The 23,289-nt window shown below is 46.5% G+C and overlaps 1 protein-coding gene across 2 annotated transcripts in view; it reads left to right on the top strand.

The window, feature by feature from the left end:
• rev1 (REV1 DNA directed polymerase) overlaps nucleotides 1-23,289 on the top strand; it is a 232,101-nt gene that overhangs the window by 82,463 nt on the left and 126,349 nt on the right. For both annotated transcript variants that reach the window (XM_072476592.1, XM_072476593.1), the window contains 2 exons: nucleotides 7,240-7,394; nucleotides 12,176-12,295. In XM_072476592.1, the coding sequence (XP_072332693.1) occupies nucleotides 7,240-7,394; nucleotides 12,176-12,295 (275 nt within the window). The remainder of the gene's footprint in view (nucleotides 1-7,239; nucleotides 7,395-12,175; nucleotides 12,296-23,289) is intronic.

Here is a 23,289-nt window from a genome sequence, read left to right as displayed (position 1 = left end):
ATTTTATAAGGAATTTGCAGTGGACCTGGCACCATATCTGTTGGGGGCGTTTAATGAAGCACTGGAGAAGGGGGAGTTGCCGGAGACTATGAAGCAGGCAGTAATCACACTAATCTCAAAAAAAGGGAAGGATCAGGTGGAATGTGGGTCGTATAGACCCATATCACTATTGAACACGGATGTGAAAGTATTGGCTAAGTTGTTGGTGGGGAGAATGGAGGATTGTGTCCCGGGGGTGGTTGCAGAGATCAAACAGGCTTCATGAAGGGCAGGCAGCTCGCAAGTAATATAAAATGGCTGTTGAATGTGGTGATGAATCCGTCGAGAGCTCTGGTTCCGGAGGTGGTGGTGTCCATGGACACGGAGAAAGAATTTGATCGAGTGGGGTGGCGGTACTGTTCGAAGTTTTGGGAAGATTTGGGTTCGGGCCGAGTTTTGTGGCATGGGTGCGGTTGCTGTCTGTGGCGCCAAGAGCGAGGGTGAGGACGAATGATATGAGCTCACAAAGCTTTGACTTACACAGGGGTACGAGGCAGGGGTGCCCGCTGTCGTCGCTGCTGTTTGCGCTGGTCATAGAGCCATTGCTGATGGCTCTCGGGGTCGGCAGAGTGGCAGGGGATAATGAGGGGACAGAGGTAGCATCGGGTGTTGTTCTATGCCGATGACCTCCTGCTGTATGTTTCGGATCCGTTGGAGAGTGTGGGAAGGATTATGGGCCTGTTGGGGAGGTTTGGAGAGTTCTCGGGATACAAGCTGAATGTGGGGAAAAGTGAGGTATTCCGGTTAAAGGAGCTGACACAGCGGGCTAATTTAGGGGGGATGCCATTTACGGGAGCGAGGGATAGGTTTAGGTACTTGGGGATTCAGGTAGCGAGAGAATGGACGGGGCTCCATAAGTGGAACTTAACGAAGCTGGTGGAGGAGGACAGGGCGGATCTTAAGAGGTGGGATACACTGCACTTAACGTTGGCTGGGAGGGTCCAAGTGGTGAAAGTGAATATTCTGCCGAGGTTCTTGTTTATATTTCAGGCTTTCCTGATCTTTATACGGATAGTGGACACAATCATCTCTGACTTTGTTTGGGCAGGGAAGGTGGGGAGGACCCTGCGGCAGAGGCAGCAGGGGGGGTTGGCGTTGCCAAACTTGCTTCATTATTATTGGGCAGCGAATGTGGACAAGGTGCGGCGGTGGTGGGAAGGAGAAGGGGTAGAGTTGGTTAGGATGGAGGGGGAATCGTGTAAGGGATCTAGTTTGAGGGCAATGGTGACGGCAGCATCGACAATGGCTCCAAGTAGGTATTCAGGGAGCCCAGTGGTGCAGTCCACGGTGAAGATATGGAATCAGCTGAGGAGGCATTTTAGGATGGAAGGGATGTTGGTGCTAACGCCGCTGTGCGAGAATCATGGGTTTGAGCCAGGGAGGATGGATAGTGTAGACAGGAGGTGGTGGGAAGTGGGGCTGGTCAAGGTGAGGGATTTGTATTTGGAGGAAGTGTTCGCCAGTCTGGAGGAGCTAAGGGAGAGGGTAGCACTGCCAAGGGGTAGAGATCACAGTGGAACAGTAGAGATCACAAACCCACTCAAGTCGACCTACAACACAGACTACGCTGAGAGACTCTGCCGTCGCACTCTCCTCAACCACCTCGTACGCCAGCTCTACGTCAGACGACGCAACCTGGAAACCAAGATAGAGGCCATATTCTCAACTTGCGCTCAGGACGCAGCAGACCAGCTGCGGAACACCGCCAAACAGATGAGACAACAATACTATGCCACCTATATGCACACCAAGAACAGGAAGCTTGAGAAACTCTGCATCACCACCAGCAGCAACCAAGCCACCCCCGGTACCACAGTAGAAAACAATACAGGGAAATCTATTGTCAACTTGTCAGACTACACCCTTCAACCAGACGAAATCGAAGTCCTCAGCAGAGGGCTCAATTTCTGCACTACTACCAAAATGGACCCCATCAGTCTCGCGGCAGACACGGAGGAATTCACCAGGCGAATGAGGCTCCGGGAATTCTTCCACAGACCCCAAGAGGCCAACAGCGAACCCAAGCAGACTACCAATGAACCGGAACAGCAGACCGAGAGATCTGCGGTGCGGCAACCGAAGAGGAAAGAGTCGAATTGGACCCCTCCGGAAGGCCCCTGCCCTAGACTCGACATGTATGCTCAAGCCGTCAGGAGTCGCGTCAATCCCAGATTCATCAGTCGCATTCACAAGACAGCCCCGAACGTCACCCAAGCACAACGCAATGCCATCCGCGCTCTCAAGACCAACCGCAGCATCGTCATCAAACCAGCAGACAAAGGAGGGGCTACTGTCATACTGAACAGAACGGACTACTGCAAAGAAGTATACCGACAACTGAACAACCAAGAACACTACAGACAGTTACCCGCAGATCCGACCAAGGAACACATCCGCCAATTTAACAGACTGATCAAGACCTTGGATCCAGATCTTCAGACCACCCTACGTGATCTCATCCCACGTACTCCCCGCATTGGAGATCTCTACTGCCTCCCGAAAATACACAAGGCCAACATACCAGGCCGTCCTATCGTTTCAGGCAATGGGACCCTGTGTGAGAACCTCTCTGGCTACATCGAGGGCATCTTGAAACCCATCATACAAGGTACGCCCAGCTTCTGTCGCGACACGACAGACTTCCTACAGAAACTCAGCACCCATGGACCAGGTGAACTAGGAACATTCCTCGTCACAATGGACGTCTCGGCACTCTATACCAGCATCCCCCATGACGACGGCATTGCTGCAACAGCCTCAGTACTCAACACCGACAACTGCCAATCTCCAGATGCAATTCTGCAACTCATCCACTTCATTCTGGATCACAACGTCTTCACCTTCGACAACAAGTTCTTCATCCAGACGCACGGAACAGCCATGGGGACCAAATTCGCGCCAACATCTTCATGCACAAGTTTGAACAAGACCTACTCACCGCACAGGACCTTCAACCGACGTTATACACCAGATACATCGATTACATTTTTTTCCTTTGGACCCACGGCGAAGAATCACTGAAACGACTACACGATGACATCAATAAGTTCCATCCAACCATCAGACTCACCATGGACTACTCTCCAAAATCAGTTGCATTCTTGGACACACTCGTCTCCATCAAGGACGGTCACCTCAGCACGTTGCTTTACCGCAAACCCACGGATAACCTCACGATGCTCCACTTCTCCAGCTTCCACCCTAAACACATTAAAGAAGCCATCCCCTATGGACAAGCTCTCCGTATACACAGGATCTGCTCAGACGAGGAGGAGCGTAACAGACATCTACAGACGTTGAAAGATGCCCTCGTACGAACGGGATATGGCGCTCGACTCATCGATCGACAGTTCCAACGCGCCACAGCAAAAAAACGCACCGACCTCCTCAGAAGACAAACATGGGACACAACCTACAGAATACTCTTCGTCATCCAGTACTTTCCCGGAGCGGAGAAACTACGACATCTTCTTCACAGCCTTCAACACGTCATTGATGACGATGAACATCTTGCCAAGGTCATCCCCACACCCCCACTACTTGCCTTCAAACAACCGCGCAACCTCAAACAAACCATTGTTTGCAGCAAACTACCCAGCCTTCAGAACAGTGACCACGACACCACACAACCCTGCCATGGCAATCTCTGCAAGACGTGCCAGATCATCGACATGGATACCACCATTACACGTGAGAACACCACCCACCAGGTACACGGTACATACTCGTGCGACTCGGCCAACGTTGTCTACCTCATACGCTGCAGGAAAGGATGTCACAAAGCGTGGTACATTGGCGAGACCATGCAGACGCTGCGACAACCAATGAACGGACATCGCGCGACAATCACCAGGCAGGAATGTTCCCTTCCAGTCGGGGAACACTTCAGCAGTCAAGGGCATTCAGCCTCTGATCTCCGGGTAAGCGTTCTCCAAGGCGGCCTTCAGGTCGCGCAACAACGCAGAATCGCCGAGCAGAAGCTTATAGCCAAGTTCCGCACACATGAGTGCGGCCTCAACCGGGACCTGGGATTCATGTCACATTACATTCATCCCCCACCATCTGGCCTGCGAAATCCTACCAACTGTCCTGGCTTGACACAATTCACACCTCTTTAACCTGGGGTTACCCCATCTCTGGATCTGTAAAGATTTAATCACCTGCTAATGCTCGCATTCCAAGCATTGTCTGGTATCTTTGAATCTGTCTATATATATGTTTCTGGAGCATGCCTCTTCATTCACCTGAGGAAGGAGCAGCGCTCCGAAAGCTAGTGACATCGAAACAAACCTGTTGGACTTTAACCTGGTGTTGTAAGACTTCTTACTGTGCTCACCCCAGTCCAACGCCGGCATCTCCACATCAAGGGTAGAGAGTTCAGGTATCTACAGGTTAGGGACTTTCCACGAAAGGCCTGGAAGGGGTTCCCTGGATTGCCGGGATACACCCTGCTGTAGCGACTGCTGCTTCCGGATGTGGAAGTGGAGGGAAGAATTGGGGACATATATAAGTGGCTGAGGGAGCAGGGAGGTGAGCGGGTGTGAAGATCAAGGAGAAATGGGAAGTGGAGTTGGGAATGGAGGTCAATTGGGGAGTATGGAGTGAGGCACTGCGAAGGGTAAACGGAACCTTCTCTTGTGCAAGGATGAGCCTGAAAGTTCAAGGTGGTGACTCTGGCAAGAATGAGTGGGAGAGGTGTGGGTAGGGGCCAGCGAATCATGCACACATGTTTTGGGGTTGTGAAAAATTGGGAAGATTCTGGGTGGGGGTGTTCGCGGTCTTGGCCAGGATAATGGAGGAGGGAATGGACCCGGACCCTTATGTTGCCGATATTTGGGGTTTCAGTGAAGCCGGAGCTCATGGAGAGGAGGAAGGCTTGGCCTTTGCCTCTCTGATTGCATGGCGACAAGTTTTGCTGGAGTGGCGGTCGGCATTGCCACCGGGGGTATCAGCATGGTTGGGTGACCTGTATGACTTCCTGCGGTTAGAGAAGATAAAGTATGAGTTAAGGGGCTCAGCAGGGGAGTTCGAGAAAAGGTGGGGGTGTTTGTGACCTTGTTTAAGGAGCTGTTCGTCGGAGAGGGGGTGGGGGGTTGATGGGGAGGGGGGAGTGAAAAAGGAGAAAAATCTGTGCAAATTGTATAGTTGATTGTTGGGAAGAAGTTTCCCAGTTTGTTTATTTGCTGTAACCTACTTTGATACAAGTTTGAATAAAATGCATTTTTTTTTTAAATCAGTCTGATCGATTAGTAAAGGATTTGTTTCTAGTATAAATTAATGTATTATGTGAATATTGATATTTTTTAAAATATCTTAATTGACTGTGGGATTCTAGAAGTTGAATTTTTAAATGTGGATGGAATAGTTGTAATGGACTGCATGATCTTAAGAGCAATATTTATCTGAGCTTCATTTCTAATGGATAGAACTGATGAACGCAGAAGTTTATTGAAAGACTCATATTGAACTTTGGTTAGGCCACACTTGGGAGCACTGCGTACAGTTTTGGTCCTATTATAAAAAGGCACTGATATATAGACGCACTAGAGAGGGTACAAAAAATTACCAGGATGATATGAAGTGCGAGGTTAAAGATATCAAGAAAGGGCAAACAAGCTGGTTTGCTTTTCTCTTAAGGCCGAGAAATTGCCAAATAGTAGTCTTTAAAATTCCGGACGGTTTTGATACGTTAGATACAGAGATATTGTTCCCACTTGTGATGGAGGTGGGGGGCACAGAACAAGAGACCATCAATATAAGATAGTAACCAAGAAATCATATAGGGAATTCAGAAGAAACTTATTCATGCACAGATGATCAGTATGTGAAACTCACTACCATAAGGATTAGTTGAGGTAAATAATCTGGATACATTTAAGGGGAGGCGAGATGAGCATATGAGGGAGAAGAGAATAGAGGCTTGTGTTGATTAAGAGTTCAACAAGGAGGAAGGGAGGGAGCATAATTGGAGCATAAAACACAATCATTAACTGGTTGAAACAAATTGTCTGTTTCTGTGTAATTATATATAGCATCTATGGAGCCTATTAGCACAATATAGATTTGACTGTTTTACCAATGTACAGTATCAATACTTTTAAAGAACCATAGTTATTAAATCCAAACACATCCAAAATTTGACTGAAATCAAAATAAATTGAATCAGCTCATGTTTTTCACCAGCTTCATGTGGAAGCAATCAAATACGTCGGGCTGGATTCTCTGCCCCGCCGCGCCACATTGCTGCCCCGACCCGCCGGCGGGATTCTCTGTTACGCCAGCCAGTCAATGGGGTTTCCCATTGTTGTGCAGCCCCACGCCATTGGGAAACCCCTGAATGCCGTCAAAACGGAGAATCCCGCCCTTCATCTTTACCTATTGATGACTGATGGAATACAGTTGTTTGCATTATTACTAGTCGGTGATATTGGATACTTATGGGGCTGGTTTAGCACACTGGGCTAAATCGCTGGCTTTTAAAGCAGGCCAAGGCAGGTCAGCAGCACGGTTCAATTCCCGTACCAGCCTCCCCGAACAGGCGCCGGAATGTGGCGACTAGGGGCTTTTAACAGTAACTTCATTTGAAGCCTACTTGTGACAATAAGTGATTTTCATTTTCATGTAAGGTGAATGCACGGGGCAAAAGAGTTGAACACTACTTTGAATGTAACCTTTGTAGTAGTTTAATTTCATTGTTTCTGTTCTTAAATCTTTATGTATTGACTACGCTGTAAGAACGGGAAGTAAGCATGTGTTCACCTTTTACCACCAAATGCCAACATCAAAAACCACAATTACTGCATGACCTTGATACAGGTTTAAACTCAGTCTCTTCTTCCTCAACAATGCTGTACCTATTCCCTGAGAAGATAATTCAACTTGCTCACAATGTAAGCAGTCTTTACAAGTGAAAACCGTCAGCTTGGTATGAAAGTATGGGCAATTTTACACCATGAATCTTTGATCGTGAAAAACTGAATGAAGACTGCTCAGGGTTGTTTAATTTAAAATACATACACCTGACAATAAAAATAAACTTTAATTCCATCCGTCTAGTCTGGATTACAACCCGGATCCCAGCATTGAAAGAACTATATGCCATCCTTCTGTGACCTCTTATTTTCTCTTTCAAAAACTAACCGCTGCAATATGTTTCAGACAGTATGCTATAATTCACTTCCCTTGTCTTCTCTGCATTAGCTATACTTATGATATTGAAGCTGTCAGCTGTGATGAAGCTCTTATAGATGTAACAGCAATTTGTGAAGAAACTGGGTTGACACCTGATGAGATAGCAACTGTTATTCGCTCTGAGATCAAAGAAAAAACAAAATGCACTGCATCAGTTGGAATGGGTATGTATCGAAGTAATAGAAATTATATGTAATGCTGAATATTTTAATTTCAGGATAGAAAATTAAGGCAGGATATACTTGCCTAAGAGGTGATGTACCAAAGGTTCACTGGATTTGCTTAAGGATAAAACAGGGTGCTCTATTAGGAGAGGTCAAGTAAAATAGGCTTCTGGACTCCCAGGTTTAGGAGAATAAGACCTGATGTAATTGAAATGTATAACATTCTCAGGGTTTAACGAAGTAGATGTTGAGAGGCTATTTCCTCTGGTGGTAGGGTTTATAGATAAAGGTCATACTCTCAGGCTAAAGGGATGGACATTTAAGGCTGAGATGAGAAATGTTGTCACTGAGACATTGGTGAATCTTTAAAGTTCTGTACTCCAGAGAGCTGTGGATGCTCAAGACTAAAATTCAAGACTGAAGTGCCAGATTTCTGGGCACTGAGCGAATCAAGAGATATGAGGCTATGGCAAGAGAGATGCTGTTTTACTTGTCATGGGATGTGGGCATCACTGACAAGACCAACATCTATTGCCCATCCCTTACTGAGAATGTGGTGATGAATCGCCTCCTTGAAACTCTGCATTGGTGTGGTGTAGATAGACCCACATCATTGTTAGATAGAAAGTTCCAGGATCTTGACCTAGCGACAATGAAGAAGTAGCGATAAAATGATGGTGTTTCCCTGTGCAGCTGTCTTTGTTCTTCATGGTGATAAAGGTCATGCGATCGGAAGGTGCTGTTGAAAAGCCTTGGCGAGTTGCAGTAGTGCATCTTGTGGATGATCCATTTGCAGCTAGGTCATATTTGCAGGAAGCCAGTCATCTCCGTCCCAGAATATCACTGCAGGAGTGCCTCAGAATAGTGCCCTTGACTCAATCAACTTTTAACTGTTTTATCAATGAGCTTCCTTTTCTCATAAGAGACGATTGCTGATGATTACACAATATTCAGTTCCATTACCATCTCCCTAGGCAGAATCCAATCTCAGTATCGCTTTACAGTTGTATTGGTGTGCAAGTTGCCTTTGCTAGCAGTGTAGATAACGCCTTCCATCAGTTTACTGATGATTGAGAGTGGACAGATGGGGTGGTAATCGGCTGTATTAGATTTGTCCAGCTTTTTGTGGAAAGGACATTGGGATAACGAGTCAAGGCGCTGCACATTCTGGAACACATTTTTACTACAGTTAGGATCTAGCTGGGGCCCATAGCCTTTTCCGATCTAATGCCCTCAGCAGTTCCTTGATGCAACGTAACGAGAATCAAATTAGCTGATCACTGGCGTCTGCGATGCTGGGGATCTCAGGAAGAGGCCAAGATGGATCATTCGCTTAGCACTTTGAGCTGAAACTGAAAACAAATGCTTCATCCTTGCCTTTTGCACTGGCCTGCTGGGTTCTACCATCATTGAGGAAGCAGATGTTCATGGAGCAACCACCTCCCATTCGTTATTTGACTGTCCACCATTCACAACTAAATTTGACAAAGACTGCACAGCTCTGATCTGATCCTTTGGTTGTAGGATCACATGTTACCTCTGCTGTTAAGCATTCATGTAGTCCTCTGTTCTAGCTTCACCCAGTTTGCACCTCATGTTTTGGTATGCCTGGTACTGCTTCTGACATGCTGTCCAAACTCATTGAACCAGGCTGATTCCTTTGCTTGTTGCTAATGGTAAATTGAGGGGTATTCTGAGCATGGAAGTCGCAGATTGTGGTCGAAATAATTCTGCTGCTGATAACCCACAGAGCCTCTTGAATGCTCAGTTTTGAGCTGCCAGATGTGTTATGAATCTGTTCCATTTAGAACAGTGATAGTGCCACATAACATGATAGAGGGTTGCCCTTATTGTGGAGATGGAACTTTGCCTCCACAAGGATCGTACAATGATCACTCCTTTCAATCTTGTAATGGATAGATGCGTTTGCGACAGGTAAATTGGCAAAGATTTTTTTCCCTCAAAGTAGTTCTCTCAATATCTTCCACAGGCCAATTTGGGCAGCCATGTTTGTCAGGACAGTCAGTTCAGTTAATAGTTGTGCTACTGAGCCACTCCTGGTGATGAATATTGAAGTCCCCAACTCATTCTGTACATTTGCTACCCTCTGTGCTTCTTCCAAGCGCTATTCACGGAGCAGTACTGATTCTTCATCAGGGGGCAGGTGATAACCAGCAGAAGCAGATAACCATGCTAGACCTGATGCCATGAGTCTTCATGGAATCCGGAGTCAACATTGAGGATTCCAAGGGCCTCTCCTGAGTATATGCCACAGTGTTGCCTTCTCTGGTGGGTCTACCTTCCATCGGGCATGTCATACCCAGGGTCAGAAATACAGAAACCTGTAAAGTTGGATTCCGAGAATATCACCGTGCCAAGCTGTTGCTTAACTAGTCTTTGGCACAGGTCTCCCAATTTTGACACACATCCTCGAGCATTAGTGAGGAGAACTTTGCACGGTCAGCTGTGCTGGATAGGCCATTATCGTGCCCAGATTGATGCCAGGCGATCTGTTCAGTTTTATTCTTGTACTTTGTAGCAACTGATCGCTTGCTAAGCCATTTCAGAGGGAAGTTCAGAATCAACCACATTGCAATGGATTGGAATTAGAAAGAGGGCAGACCCGGGAAGGACGGCAAACCTTCTTCCTTGAAGGACTGTTGTGAACCAGATGTGTTTTTACAACCAGCTGATAATTTCATGGGCATCGTTTACTAATACCAACTGTTTATTTAGATTTATGTAATTAATTATTTTTCTAGATTTTCAAAAAAAATTTGGTATCCAATTCATTTTCTATCCAATTAAGGGCCAATTTAGCGTGGCCAATCCACTTACCCTGCACATCTTTGGTTGTGGGGGTGAGACCTATGCAGACTGGGGAGAATGTGTAAACTCCACACGGACAGTGACATGGGGCCGAGATCGAACCTGGGTCCTCGGCACCGTGAAGCAACAGTGCTAACCATCATGCTGCCCCCATTTTTCTAGATATTAAAGATATCAAGGGATATGGGAATAGTGCTGGAAAGTGGTGTGAGGTAGAAGATCAGCCATGATCTAGTAGAATGGCGGAGCAGGCTTGAGGGGGAAAATGGCCTACTTTTATGTTTCTAACTGAGTTAAAATTCCCCAGCCATCATGGAATTTAAGCTCATGCCTCTGGATCATTGATCCAGGCCTTTGGATTACTGGTGTAGTAACATGGTATAACCATACCCTTGAAGTAGTTCAGCCATGATCTTATTGAATGGCAAAGCAGGCTTGATAGGCTATGTGATCTATCCAGCTCCTATTTCCTTTGTTCTTATGGTACTTTGGGATTGTGAGCTCCATGTGCTCTATCTCACGTAAAGCTGTATTAAGCATAAAACACTTGTGTTCGTTGACCTCCAAAATTTCAAAATAAAATTCTTATCCTCGTATTCAAATATCTCTCAACCTCTAAGCTTACCCAACTCTACTGTCTTTCAAGTATTTTGCATTTCTCCAACTCTGGCCTTTTGCATACTCTTTCACCTTTCAACTGATTATTAACAGCCATTTCTTCCCTGAGGGGGCCTAAGTCTGCAATTCTCTTGTTAGATCTCACTTTTTTTGGTATTTTGAATTTGTGGGAATTGTTTAATGCTATGTCAATCATAAAAAATTGAGCAGCATAATTGCTGTAGAAATGTTGCAGTTCAGTTAGTCACATTTTGACGCCATACTCTTGTAGCTAATAGTGGGCGCATGGTTATGTCCACTTAGCAATTCTTACCATGAATCCTAACTTTTCATTTCAGTAAATTTAAAAGCATGAAATAAATTACTTTTTAATCCAAGATTGCTCCTTTCAAACTAATATGGGGCAAGTCGCCTCAATCTCTTTGTGCCTCAGTGATCAAAGAGTTGAATTAATTAATTTTGCATTTAAAAATATCTTTTAAAAATGGTATTCTGGAAACCATTCCTTAGCCAAAGATATACCATTCTTAAACACTAATTTCCCCCTTCAACAAAAAAGGAAGTTGGATTTTCAACAACTTTGTTGAGTAAGTAACTGATTCTTTTGATATGGATGCGCATGTTAAAGGCAGAATTATGTTTGTCTACTTGTATCTACAATCAACGCCTTCGTACAAACTCGAAGCACATTCTAACATCGGAATCATTTGTTGTAAAATCACATGTATTGGCCTCACTGGTGTGAGATTCGTAAGTAATTTCAGTGCTGGATAGTTTTTACAGTAAATCAAATGTACAATGTGCTGTAAGCTAGTAATTACATAATATAAAAGATCATTTTTATCTGACATTCTTAATCTGCCACTTCTATGTCATTGTTGAAAATTTTCAAAAACTTTGTATTACATTTTGAAGCTAAAAATTTACATTATTCACCATGTGTTTATGACCAGTCGGTATATTTTATTTTAGTGTTGTTTTATGAATGAAAATTTTAGCTTTGATTTCTGAGCACAATCATGTGATAGGTTGGGTGTTTAAATACATTTCTGTGCCTTGGCCCAAAGATGGAAAGATCAGCCAGATCCTTGTTACTATCCACTGACTCCTGTTGGAAAGTGTTTGTGTAGATAAACAGGATTGGGATTGTTATGTCTTGAAGTGGAAGACACTCACCTTCTCAATTTGAGTATGAAGTACTGGAGGACAACTGGGGCCTGTAGAATTGTACCTTCAAAAATGGGATGACGCTCTTGAGAGGAAAGAATGTGACAAAATTAGACAAGAAAACAATTTTTTTTAGGAGTTCTGTTCATTGTTGATGTTTTCAATAGGATCAAACATTCTGCTGGCCAGAATGGCCACCCGTAAGGCCAAACCGGATGGACAGTATTATTTAAAAACTGAGGAAGTGGATGATTTTATCAGAGATCAACTTGTGAACATTCTACCAGGTAAGCCTGATTGTTTATTGTAAATAATTTTGACAATTGACGTCACTTGGAAATGTCATCAATCCTAAAGAGAGAACTTGAATTTATATAATGCTTTCCATAACCTAATGATATCCCAAAACACTTCATAGCTAATTAAGTAATTTTGCAGTCAATATTTTAATGTAGGAAAATGCAGCAGTTAGTTTGCACACAACACCAAGAACTTACATTTTTATACTATTTTAATAGTATTAAAATATCCCATGGCAATTCACAGAAACATAAAACAACATTTGACATGAGCCACATAAGATATTAGAACAAATAATCATAAACTAGGTACTGGGTGTGCTTTCCCTCTAGTCTTTCAGCAGGGAATTTTCAGAGGAGGTGCACAAGTACAGCCGATAGTCACATTCATTTAAAAAGTTCAACAGATTTTCCTTAAATGAATCCTTACAGGCCATGGAGGTTAAGGTTTGTGGAAGATTGTTGCAGCCCTAATTGTTCTTTGAGAGGAAGGGGGGGCGGGGGAGAAGGAGTTAGCAAAGAAGGCACGTTGGGGTTTATATTTGGAGCTGTTGGTTATGAACTTTTTGAGCACGGTCACTTTTGGGCTTAATGCACTGCTTAGAAATACTTAATTGTTCATTCAAAATTTTATAGAGGCATGTCAACCTTTTCTTCGGTTCTGGAGACTGTGCCAGCCTAGCGACGTGACCAACTGGGAGACACTATACTCTCACGAGTAATTGTTTGTAACGAAGCGAGCTGCTCGGCGTTGAACTTTCTCAAGGAGGGTAATGTTTTTAGCAGTATATGGGTCTCAAGCGGCTACGCCGCACTCTTAAGTGTGGTCTAACCAATGTCTGATACAGAATTTCCTTTCCTGTAGTTGATGAGTGATGGAAGTTACATTTCACGAACCCATGCATTTTGAATGCTCCGGAGGTTGCATATTCCACTTTAAATTATTTTGGATGTGGATTCCAAAGTAACAGATTTTCTTTTGGCGGTGGGGGATGGTATTCTTGCTTTGTGTAATTGGATACTGTTGGATATCGAGTATTGCTGACTCGCAGGATGTTACATTTTTGTGTTGAATTTCATTCCCCATATATTGGTCCATTTGACAAGACTATTTAGAATTTCCTGATGGTTAACCTCATTTGCTGCGTCAGAATGGCTCATTAGACTAGATAGTCAATGACAAGGAGTCTGGTTTGACTTGATAGTCCATCCTGGATGATACTTATAAAGGGAAGAAACGGTACTTTGTGGCGTGCCGCTTAAGACAGGTCTCCAGTTTGAGGCTTTCCCATTCATTGTGACTTTGTTCTTTGGTAAGAAACATTCTAATCTATTGTTTAGTATTTCCTCAGATTCTATAATGTTCTAGTGTGGTACTCGGTCAACAGCCTTGGAAAAATCTAAAACAGCTAAATCTGGGGATAGGACTAAGGTTACAGATCAGATTGAGGATGATGAGCATGAGTTGGAATGTTGTTGATCTAACTTTATGAAAGACGTGCTGTCCATCAATAAGAACATTCTGCCCTTCCGGCTGTCTTATTAGCTGACGATCAATGATGTGTTTTAGTAATTTACAATCAAGTTAAATAGGTCTGTAGTTTGCTGGATCAGTCGGGAGGGTCGTTATAAATTGGTGGCACGTTAACTCGTAGCCAGTCGACAGGTAGTTCTTCCATTTTTATGGATTGTTGAAAGATTTATTCCAACATTAGTGCAAACTCACTTGCTGCAGTTTTAAGTGCTTGGTTTGGGATGTCATCGGGTCTACAGCTTTAGATGTTTAATGTTGTGGATGAGTTTCTCAGCACTTTTTGTTGTAATTATAACATCAGCATGTTTTTGTAAGCCTGCTCTCATGCTATAGAGTCGTACACAGATGCTCTCATTCCTTCCTTGAAAGCGTTCTAAAACAGAGCTTAGAGCTTTCAGCTTTTCCCTTGTCATCAATTCGTAACTTATCCCCAACTAAAATCTGGGTTGAATCCAACTGACCATGTATTCAAAGTAGCACACACATGATAGGTAATAGGGGATTCTATTATCAGGGGGATAGATAGTATCCTTTGTGAGCAGGATAAAGAGTCCCGCATGGTATGTTGTCTGCCCGGTGCTAGGGTGCGGGACATCTCTGACCGGCTTGAAAGGATACTGGAGAGGGAGGGGGAGGATCCAGTTGTTGTGGTCCATGTCGGTACCAACAACATAGGCAAGTCTAGGAAAGAGGACCTGTTTAGAGATTATAAAGAGCTAGGATTCAAATTAAAAAACAGGTCCTCAAGGGTCATAATCTCCGGATTACTGCCCGAGCCACGTGCAAATTGGCATAGGGAGGCAAGAATAAGGGAAGTTAACACGTGGCTGAAAGAGTGGTGTGGGAATGAGGGGTTCCTTTTCATGGGACACTGGCATCAGTTTTGGGACAGGGGGGACCTATACCATTGGGATGGTCTCCACCTGAACCGAGCTGGAACCAGTGTTCTGGCGAAAAGAGTAAATAGGATGGTCAATAGGACTTTAAACGAAAGATTGGGGGGGAAGGGAAAGTCAGGGAACCAAGAGGTGAAGTAATCAGTGGGAAGCGTAGCTGCTTAGGAATACAAAAAAGCACAAAAAGACAGAACTCAGGAGAGGTTACAATAGTCCCCATCCCACAAAATATGACACAGTGTATGGAAAGGCTCAGTAAACCAAGGTCCACTACACTAAGAAAACAAAAAGGGACGGTCAATAGAGAATTAAAGGTGCTATATTTAAATGCGCGCAGTGTACGGAACAAGGTAGATGAGCTTGTGGCCCAGATTGTGACTGGCAGGTATGATGTGGTAGGCATCACAGAGACATGGTTGCAGGGGGTTCAGGACTGGCATTTAAACATCCAGGGATTCACAACCTATCGAAAAGACAGAGGTGGGCAGAGGGGGCGGGGTTGCCTTGTTAATTAGGAATGAAATTAAATCAATAGCACTAAACGACATGGGGTCGGATGATGTGGAGTCTGTGTGGGTAGAGTTGAGGAACCTCAAAGGCAAAAAAACCATAATGGGAGTTATGTACAGGCCTCCTAACAGTGGTCAGGACCGGGGGCACAAAATGCACCACGAAATAGAAAGTGCATGTCAGAAAGGCAAGGTCACAGTGATCATGGGGGACTTTAATATGCAGGTGGACTGGGTAAATAATACTGCCAGTGGACCCAAGGAAAGGGAATTCATTGAATGTTTACAGGAGGGCTTTTTGGAACAGCTTGTGATGGAGCCCACGAGGGAACAGGCCATTCTGGACTTAGTGTTATGTAATGAGCCAGACTTGATTAAAGATCGTAAAGTAAGTAAAGTCTAATAACTGCCATATTATGAGGCAGTGATCATAATATGGTCGAATTCAATCTCCAATTTGAAAGAAAGAAGGTAGAATCAGATGTAAATGTGTTACAGTTAAATAAAGGTAACTACAGAGGCATGAGGGAGGAACTGACAAAAATCGACTGGGAGCAGAGCCTAGTGGGAAAGACAGTAGAACAGCAATGGCAGGAGTTTCTGGGAGTAATTGAGGACACAGTACAGAGGTTCATCCCAAAGAAAAGAAAGGTTATCAGAGGGGGGATTAGGCAGCCATGGCTGACAAAGGAAGTTAGGGAATGCATCAAAGCAAAAGAGAAAGCCTATAATGTGGCAAAGAGTAGTGGGAAGTCAGAAGATTGGGAAGGCTACAAAAACAAACAGAGGATAACAAAGAGAGAGATAAGGAAAGAGAGGATCAAATTTGAAGGTAGGCTAGCCAGTAACATTAGGAATGATAGTAAAAGTTTTTTTAAATACATTAAAAACAAACGGGAGCCAAAAGTTGACATTGGGCCGCTCCAAAATGACGCTGGTAATTTTGTGATGGGAGACAAGGAAATAGCCGAGGAACTGAATAAGTACTTTGTGTCAGTCTTCACAGTAGAAGACATGAGTAATATCCCAACAATTCCGGAGAGTCAGGGGACAGAGTTGAATATGGTAGCCATCACAAAGGAGAAAGTGCTAGAGAAACTAAGAGGTCTAAAAATTAACAAATCTCCAGGCCCAGATGGGCTACATCCTAGAGTTCTAAAGGAGATAGCTGAAGAAATAGTGGAGGCGTTGATGATGATGTTTCAACAGCCACTGGAGTCAGGGAAAGTACCAGAGGATTGGAAAATCGCTGTTGTAACCCCCCTGTTCAAGAAGGGAACAAGGAAAAATATGGAAAATTATAGGCCAATTAGCCGAACCTCGGTTGTTGGCAAGATTCTAGAATCCATTGTTAAGGATGAGATTTCTAAATTCTTGGAAGTGCAGGATCGGATTAGGACAAGTCAGCATGTATTTAGTAAGGGGAGGTCGTGTCTGACACACCTGTTAGAGTTCTTTGAAGAGATAACAAATAGACCAAGGAGAGCCAATGGATGTTATCTATCTTGACTTCCAAAAGGCCTTTGATAAGGTGCCTCACGAGAGACTGCTGAGTAAAATAAGGGTCCATGGTATTCGAGGCAAGGTACGAACATGGATTGACGATTGGCTGTCAGGCAGAAGGCAGAGAGTTGGGATAAAAGGTTCTTTTTCGGAATGGCAACCGGTGACGAGTGGTGTCCCGCAGGGTTCAGTGTTGGGGCCACAGCTGTTCTCGTTATATATTAACGATCTAGATGACGGGACTGAGGGCATTCTGGCTAAGTTTGCCGATGATACGAAGATAGGTGGAGGGGCAGGTAGTATGGAGGAGGTGGGGAGGCTTCAGAAAGATTTAGATAGTTTAGGAGAGTGGTCCAAGAAATGGCTGATGAAATTCAACGTGGGCAAGTGCGAGGTCTTGCACTTTGGAAAAAAGAATAGAGGTGTGGACTATTTTCTAAACGGTGACAAAATTCATAATGCTGAAGTGCAAAGGGACTTGGGAGTCCTAGTCCAGGATTCTCTAAAGGTAAACTTGCAGGTTGAGTCCGTAATTAAGAAAGCAAATGCAATGTTGTCATTCATCTCAAGAGGCTTGGAATATAAAAGCAGGGATGTACTTCTGAAGCTTTATAAAGCATTAGTTAGGCCCCATTTAGAATACTGTGAGCAATTTTGGCCCCACACCTCAGGAAGGACATACTGGCACTGGAGCGGGTCCAGCGGAGATTCACACGGATGATCCCAGGAATGGTAGGCCTAACATACGATGAACGTCTGAGGATCCTGGGATTATATTCATTGGTGTTTAGGAGGTTGAGGGGAGATCTAATAGAAACTTACAAGATAATGAATCCGCGACAACGCAGAATCGCCGAGCAGAAACCGATAGCCAAGTTCCACACACATGAGTACGGCCTCAACCGGGACCTGGGATTCATGTCGCATTACATTCATCCCCCACCATCTGGCCTGCAAAATCCTACCAACTGTCCTGGCTTGATACAATTTACACCTCTTTAACCTGGGGTTACCCCATCTCTGGATCTGTAAAGATTTAATCACCTGCTAATGCTCGCATTCCTCGCATTGTTTGGCATCTTTGAATTTGTCTTTATATGTGTTTCTGGAACAGACCTCTGCATTCACCTGAGGAAGGAGCAGCGCTCCGAAAGCTAGTGACATTGAAACAAACCTGTTGGACTTTAACCTGGTGTTGTAAGACTTTGTACTGTGCTCACCCCAGTCCAACGCCGGCATCTCCACATCATGGCTACCATCGACACCGCAAACTGCCGGCTCAAAGTGGAGAGGATCTCCAGGAAAACCGCGCATATAGACACTGACATTAAGTTTCTACAAAGATGCAAGAAAGCAGACAAGATCCCGAAAGGGCTACAGATCACAAACCCACTCAAGTCGACCTACAATACAGACTTCGCTGAGAGACTCTGCCGTCGCACCTCTCTCACACTCCTCAACCACCTCGTCCGCCAGCTCTACAGCAGACGACGCAACCTGGAAACCAAGATAGAGGCCATATTCTCAACTTGCGCTCAGGATGCAGCAGACCAGCTGCGGAACACTGCCAAACAGATGAGACAACAATACTATGCCACCTATATGCATACCAAGAACAGAAAGCTTGAGAAACTTGGCATCACCACCAGCAGCAACCAAGCCACCCCCGGTGTCACAGTAGAAAACAATACAGGGAAATCTATTGTCAACTTGTCAGACTACACCCTTCAACCAGACGAAATCGAAGTCCTCAGCAGAGGGCTCAATTTCTGCACCACCACCAAAATGGACCCCATCAGTCTCGCGGCAGACACGGAGGAATTCACCAGGCGAATGAGGCTCCGGGAATTCTTCCACAGACCCCAAGAGGCCAACAGCGAACCCAAGCAGACTACCAATGAACCGGAACAGCAGACCGAGAGATCTGCGGTGCGGCAACCGAAGAGGAAAGAGTCGAATTGGACCCCTCCGGAAGGCCGCTGCCTTAGACTCGACATGTATGCCAAAGCCGTCAGGAGTCGTGTCAATGCCAGATTCATCAGTCGCATTCACAAGACAGCCCCGAACGTCACCCAAGCACAACGCAATGCCATCCGCGCTCTCAAGACCTACCGCAGCATCGTCATCAAACCAGCAGACAAAGGGGGGGCCACTGTCGTACTGAACAGAACGGACTACTGCAAAGAAGTATACCGACAACTGAACAACCAAGAACACTACAGACAGTTACCCGCAGATCCGACCAAGGAACACATCCGCCAACTTAACAGACTGATCAAGACCTTGGATTCAGAGCACCCTACGTGCTCTCATCCCACGTACTCCCCGCATTGGAGATCTCTACTGCCTCCCGAAAATACATAAGGCCAACACACCAGGCCGCCCTATCGTTTCAGGCAATGGGACCCTGTGTGAGAACTTCTCTGGCTACATCGAGGGCATCTTGAAACCCATCGTACAAGGTACACCCAGCTTCTGTCGCGACACGACGGACTTCCTACAGAAACTCAGCACCCATGGACCAGTTGAACCAGGAACATTCCTCGTCACAATGGACGTCTCGGCACTCTACACCAGCATCCCCCATGACGACGGCATTGCTGCAACAGCCTCTACTCAACACCGACAACTGCCAATCTCCAGGCGCAATTCTGCAACTCATCCGCTTCATTCTGGATCACAACGTCTTCACCTTCGACAACAAGTTCTTCATCCAGACGCACGGAACAGCCATGGGGACCAAATTCGCACCCCAATACGCCAACATCTTCATGCACAAGTTTGAACAGGACCTACTCACCGCACAGGACCATAAACCAACGTTATACACCAGATACATCGATGACATTTTTTTCCTTTGGACCCACGGCGAAGAATCACTGAAACGACTACACGATGACATTAATAAGTTCCATCCAACCATCAGACTCACCATGGACTACTCTCCAAAATCAGTTGCATTCTTGGACACACTCGTCTCCATCAAGGACGGTCACCTCAGCACGTCGCTTTACCGCAAACCCACGGATAACCTCGTGATGCTCCACTTCTCCAGCTTCCACCCTAAACACATTAAAGAAGCCATCCCCTATGGACAAGCGCTCCGTATACACAGGATCTGCTCAGATGAGGAGGAGCGTAACAGACATCTACAGACGTTGAAAGATGCCCTCGTACGAACGGGATATGGCACTCGACTCATCGATCGACAGTTCCAACGCGCCACAGCGAAAAACCGGACCGACCTCCTCAGAAGACAAACATGGGACACAACCGACAGAATACCCTTCATCGTCCAGTACTTCCCCGGAGCGGAGAAACTACGTCATCTTCTTCACAGCCTTCAACACGTCATTGATGACGATGAACATCTTGCCAAGGTCATCCCCACACCCCCACTACTTGCCTTCAAACAACTGCGCAACCTCAAACGAACCATTGTTTGCAGCAAACTGCCCAGTCTTCAGAACAGTGACCACGACACCACACAACCCTGTCATGGCAATCTCTGCAAGACGTGCCAGATCATTGACATGGATACCACTATTACACGTGAGAACACCACCCACCAGGTACGCGGTACATACTCGTGCGACTCGACCAACGTTGTCTACCTCATACGCTGCAGGAAAGGATGTCCCGAAGCGTGGTACATTGGCGAGACCATGCAGACGCTGCGACAGCGAATGAACGGACATCGCGCAACAATCACCAGGCAGGAATGTTCCCTTCCAGTCGGGGAACACTTCAGCAGATCCGGGTAAGCGTTCTCCAAGGCGGCCTTCAGGGCCCGCGACAACGCAGAATCGCCGAGCAGAAACTTATAGCCAAGTTCTGCACACATGAGTACGGCCTCAACCGGGACCTGGGATTCATGTCGCATTACATTCATCCCCCACCATCTGGCCTGCAAAATCCTACCAACTGTCCTGGCTTGTTACCCCATCTCTGGATCTGTAAAGATTTAATCACCTGCTAATGCTCGCATTCCTAGCATTGTTTGGCATCTTTGAATTTGCCTATATATGTGTTTCTGGAACAGACCTCTGCATTCACCTGAGGAAGGAGCAGCGCTCCGAAAGCTAGTGACATCGAAACAAACCTGTTGGACTTTAACCTGGTGTTGTAAGACTTCGTACTGTGCTCACCCCAGTCCAACGCCGGCATCTCCACATCAAAGATAATGAATGGCTTAGATTGGGTGGATGTAGGGAAGTTGTTTCCATTAGCAGGGGAGACTAGGACCCGGGGGCACAGCCTTAGAATAAAAGGGAGTCACTTTCGAACAGAGATGAGGAGAAATATCTTCAGCCAGAGAGTGGTGGGTCTGTGGAATTCATTGCCACAGAGGGCGGTGGAGGCCGGGACGTTGAGTGTCTTTAAGACAGAAGTTGATAAATTCTTGATTTCTCGAGGAATTGAGGGCTATGGAGAGAGAGCGGGTAAATGGAGTTGAAATCAGCCATGATTGAATGGTGGAGTGGACTCGATGGGGCGAATGGCCTTACTTCCACTCCTATGTCTTATGGTCTTATGGTAATGGCAATATTTCATCCGATGCTCCCATCTTGAGGGGCAGCATGGTGGCCCAGTGGTTAGCACTGCTGCCTCATGGCACCGAGGACCCGGGTTCGTTCCCGGCCCCGGGTCACTGTCCGTGTGGAGTTTGCACATTTTCCCCGTGTCTCCATGGGTCTCACCCCCATAACCCAAAAAGTTGTGCAGGGTAGGTGAATTGGTCCCTTAATTGGAAAAAATAATTGGGCACTCTAAATTTTTTTTTTTTAAATGCCACCTTGAGCAGCAGGAGCACATGTTAGTCTGTTTTACAGGCAGAATTATAGACAGCTAGGTTTGTAACCTCTTTGTTTAATGCCTGTACGTGTAATTCCAATTAGTCCAGGATTAACAGCACAGTGGGCTAAACAGCTGGCTTGTAATGCAGAACAATGCCAGCAGCGCTGGTTCAATTCCTGTACCGGCCTCCCTGAACAGGCGCCGGAATGTGGCGACTAGGGGCTTTTCACTGTAACTTCATTGAAGCCTACTTGTGACGATAAGCGATTATTATTATTAAATTATTAAGAAAGTTGGCGAGGATAAAGAGGGGCAATTTAACATGAGCAGCCCAAAATTGGGGCTGAGCTGTGCTTTGGATCTTGTTCTGGTTTGCATTGTTAAGAATGAACAAGACAGGATATAAACGGTAAGGTCACCACAAGCAATGCAATTCATGCCTTGGGAATGGGTGACTAATGTTGCAAAACACAGCAGATTCCTACCATAATTTTTGTTGGAATGTCCTGGGTTTCCCTGGCAAGCTCACAGGTTCAAACTGATAAGAATAAAAAGACACGAGGGACGAACCCTGTTGAGTACTTATAGCCAGTTAATTATTGAATCCTAGCAAGTGGTGCATGCTAAGCAGTCCAGATTAAAAAGCTAAAATTGAATCCAGTACATTTCCAGCCCCTTCCCTGCATGCCCCCAGCCCCCCATGCCGCTCACCCCTCTCTTGCACCTGCTGTTCCCCTCTCCCATTCCCATTCTCGCCCTCTCCCATGCCCGTGCTTCCCCTCTCCCACGCCCGCGCTCCCACTCTCCCATGCCCGCGCTCCCACTCTCCCATGCCCACGCTCCCACTCTCCCATGCCCGCGCTCCCACTCTCCCATGCCCGCGCTCCCACTCTCCCATGCCCATGCTCCCCCTCTCCCATGGCCGTGCACTCCCTCTCCCATGGCCGCGCGCTCCCTCTCCCATGGCCGCGCGCTCCCTCTCCCATGGCCGCGCGCTCCCTCTCCCATGGCCGCGCGCTCCCTCTCCCATGGCCGCGCGCTCCCTCTCCCATGCCCGCACTCCCCCTCTCCCATGCCAGCTCTTGCCCTCTCCCATTCCCGCGCTCCACCTCTCCCATGCCAGCTCTCGCCCTCTCCCATTCCCGCGCTCCCCCTCTCCCTTGCCCGCTGTCTCCCTCTCCCGTGCCCACACTCCCTTTCCCATGCCCGCTGTCGCACTCTCACATGCCCCCTCTCTCATGCCGCCTCTCGCCCTCTCCCATGTCCTCCCTCTCCTTCGCTCCCTCTCCCTTGCTCCCTCATTGCCTCCTCTCTTGCCCCTCCCCTCTCGCCCCACTCCCTCGCCCCCTCCCTCACCCCCCTCTCTCACCTCCCTTACCCTCGCCCTGTCTCCAGTTCTCCCTTGCCCCACTTTCCTCTCCTTGCCCCCTTCCTCTCCCTTGCCCCCCTCCTCCTCTCTCTTGCCCCCTCCTCCTCTCCCTTGCCCCCTCCTCCTCTCCCTTGCCACCCTCCTCCTCTCCCTTGCCACCCTCCTCCTCTCCCTTGCCCCCCTCCTCCTCTCTCTTGCCCCTCTCCTTCCCTCTCTTGCCCCCTCTTCCTCTCTCTTGCCCCCCTCCTCCTCTCCCGTGCCCCCCTCCTCCTCTCCCTCCCCCCCTCACGCCCCTCACCCGCCCTTTTGCCCTTCCCCTTTCACCCCTCCCTTGCCCCCACTCCCTCGCCCTACTCCCTCGCCCCCTCCCTTGC

This window comes from Scyliorhinus torazame, chromosome 15 (assembly GCF_047496885.1).
Source record: "Scyliorhinus torazame isolate Kashiwa2021f chromosome 15, sScyTor2.1, whole genome shotgun sequence".
Classification (NCBI taxonomy): domain Eukaryota; kingdom Metazoa; phylum Chordata; class Chondrichthyes; order Carcharhiniformes; family Scyliorhinidae; genus Scyliorhinus; species Scyliorhinus torazame.
Note: the sequence above shows the minus strand (reverse complement) of the source record. Positions and strands in the feature narration are given on the sequence as shown.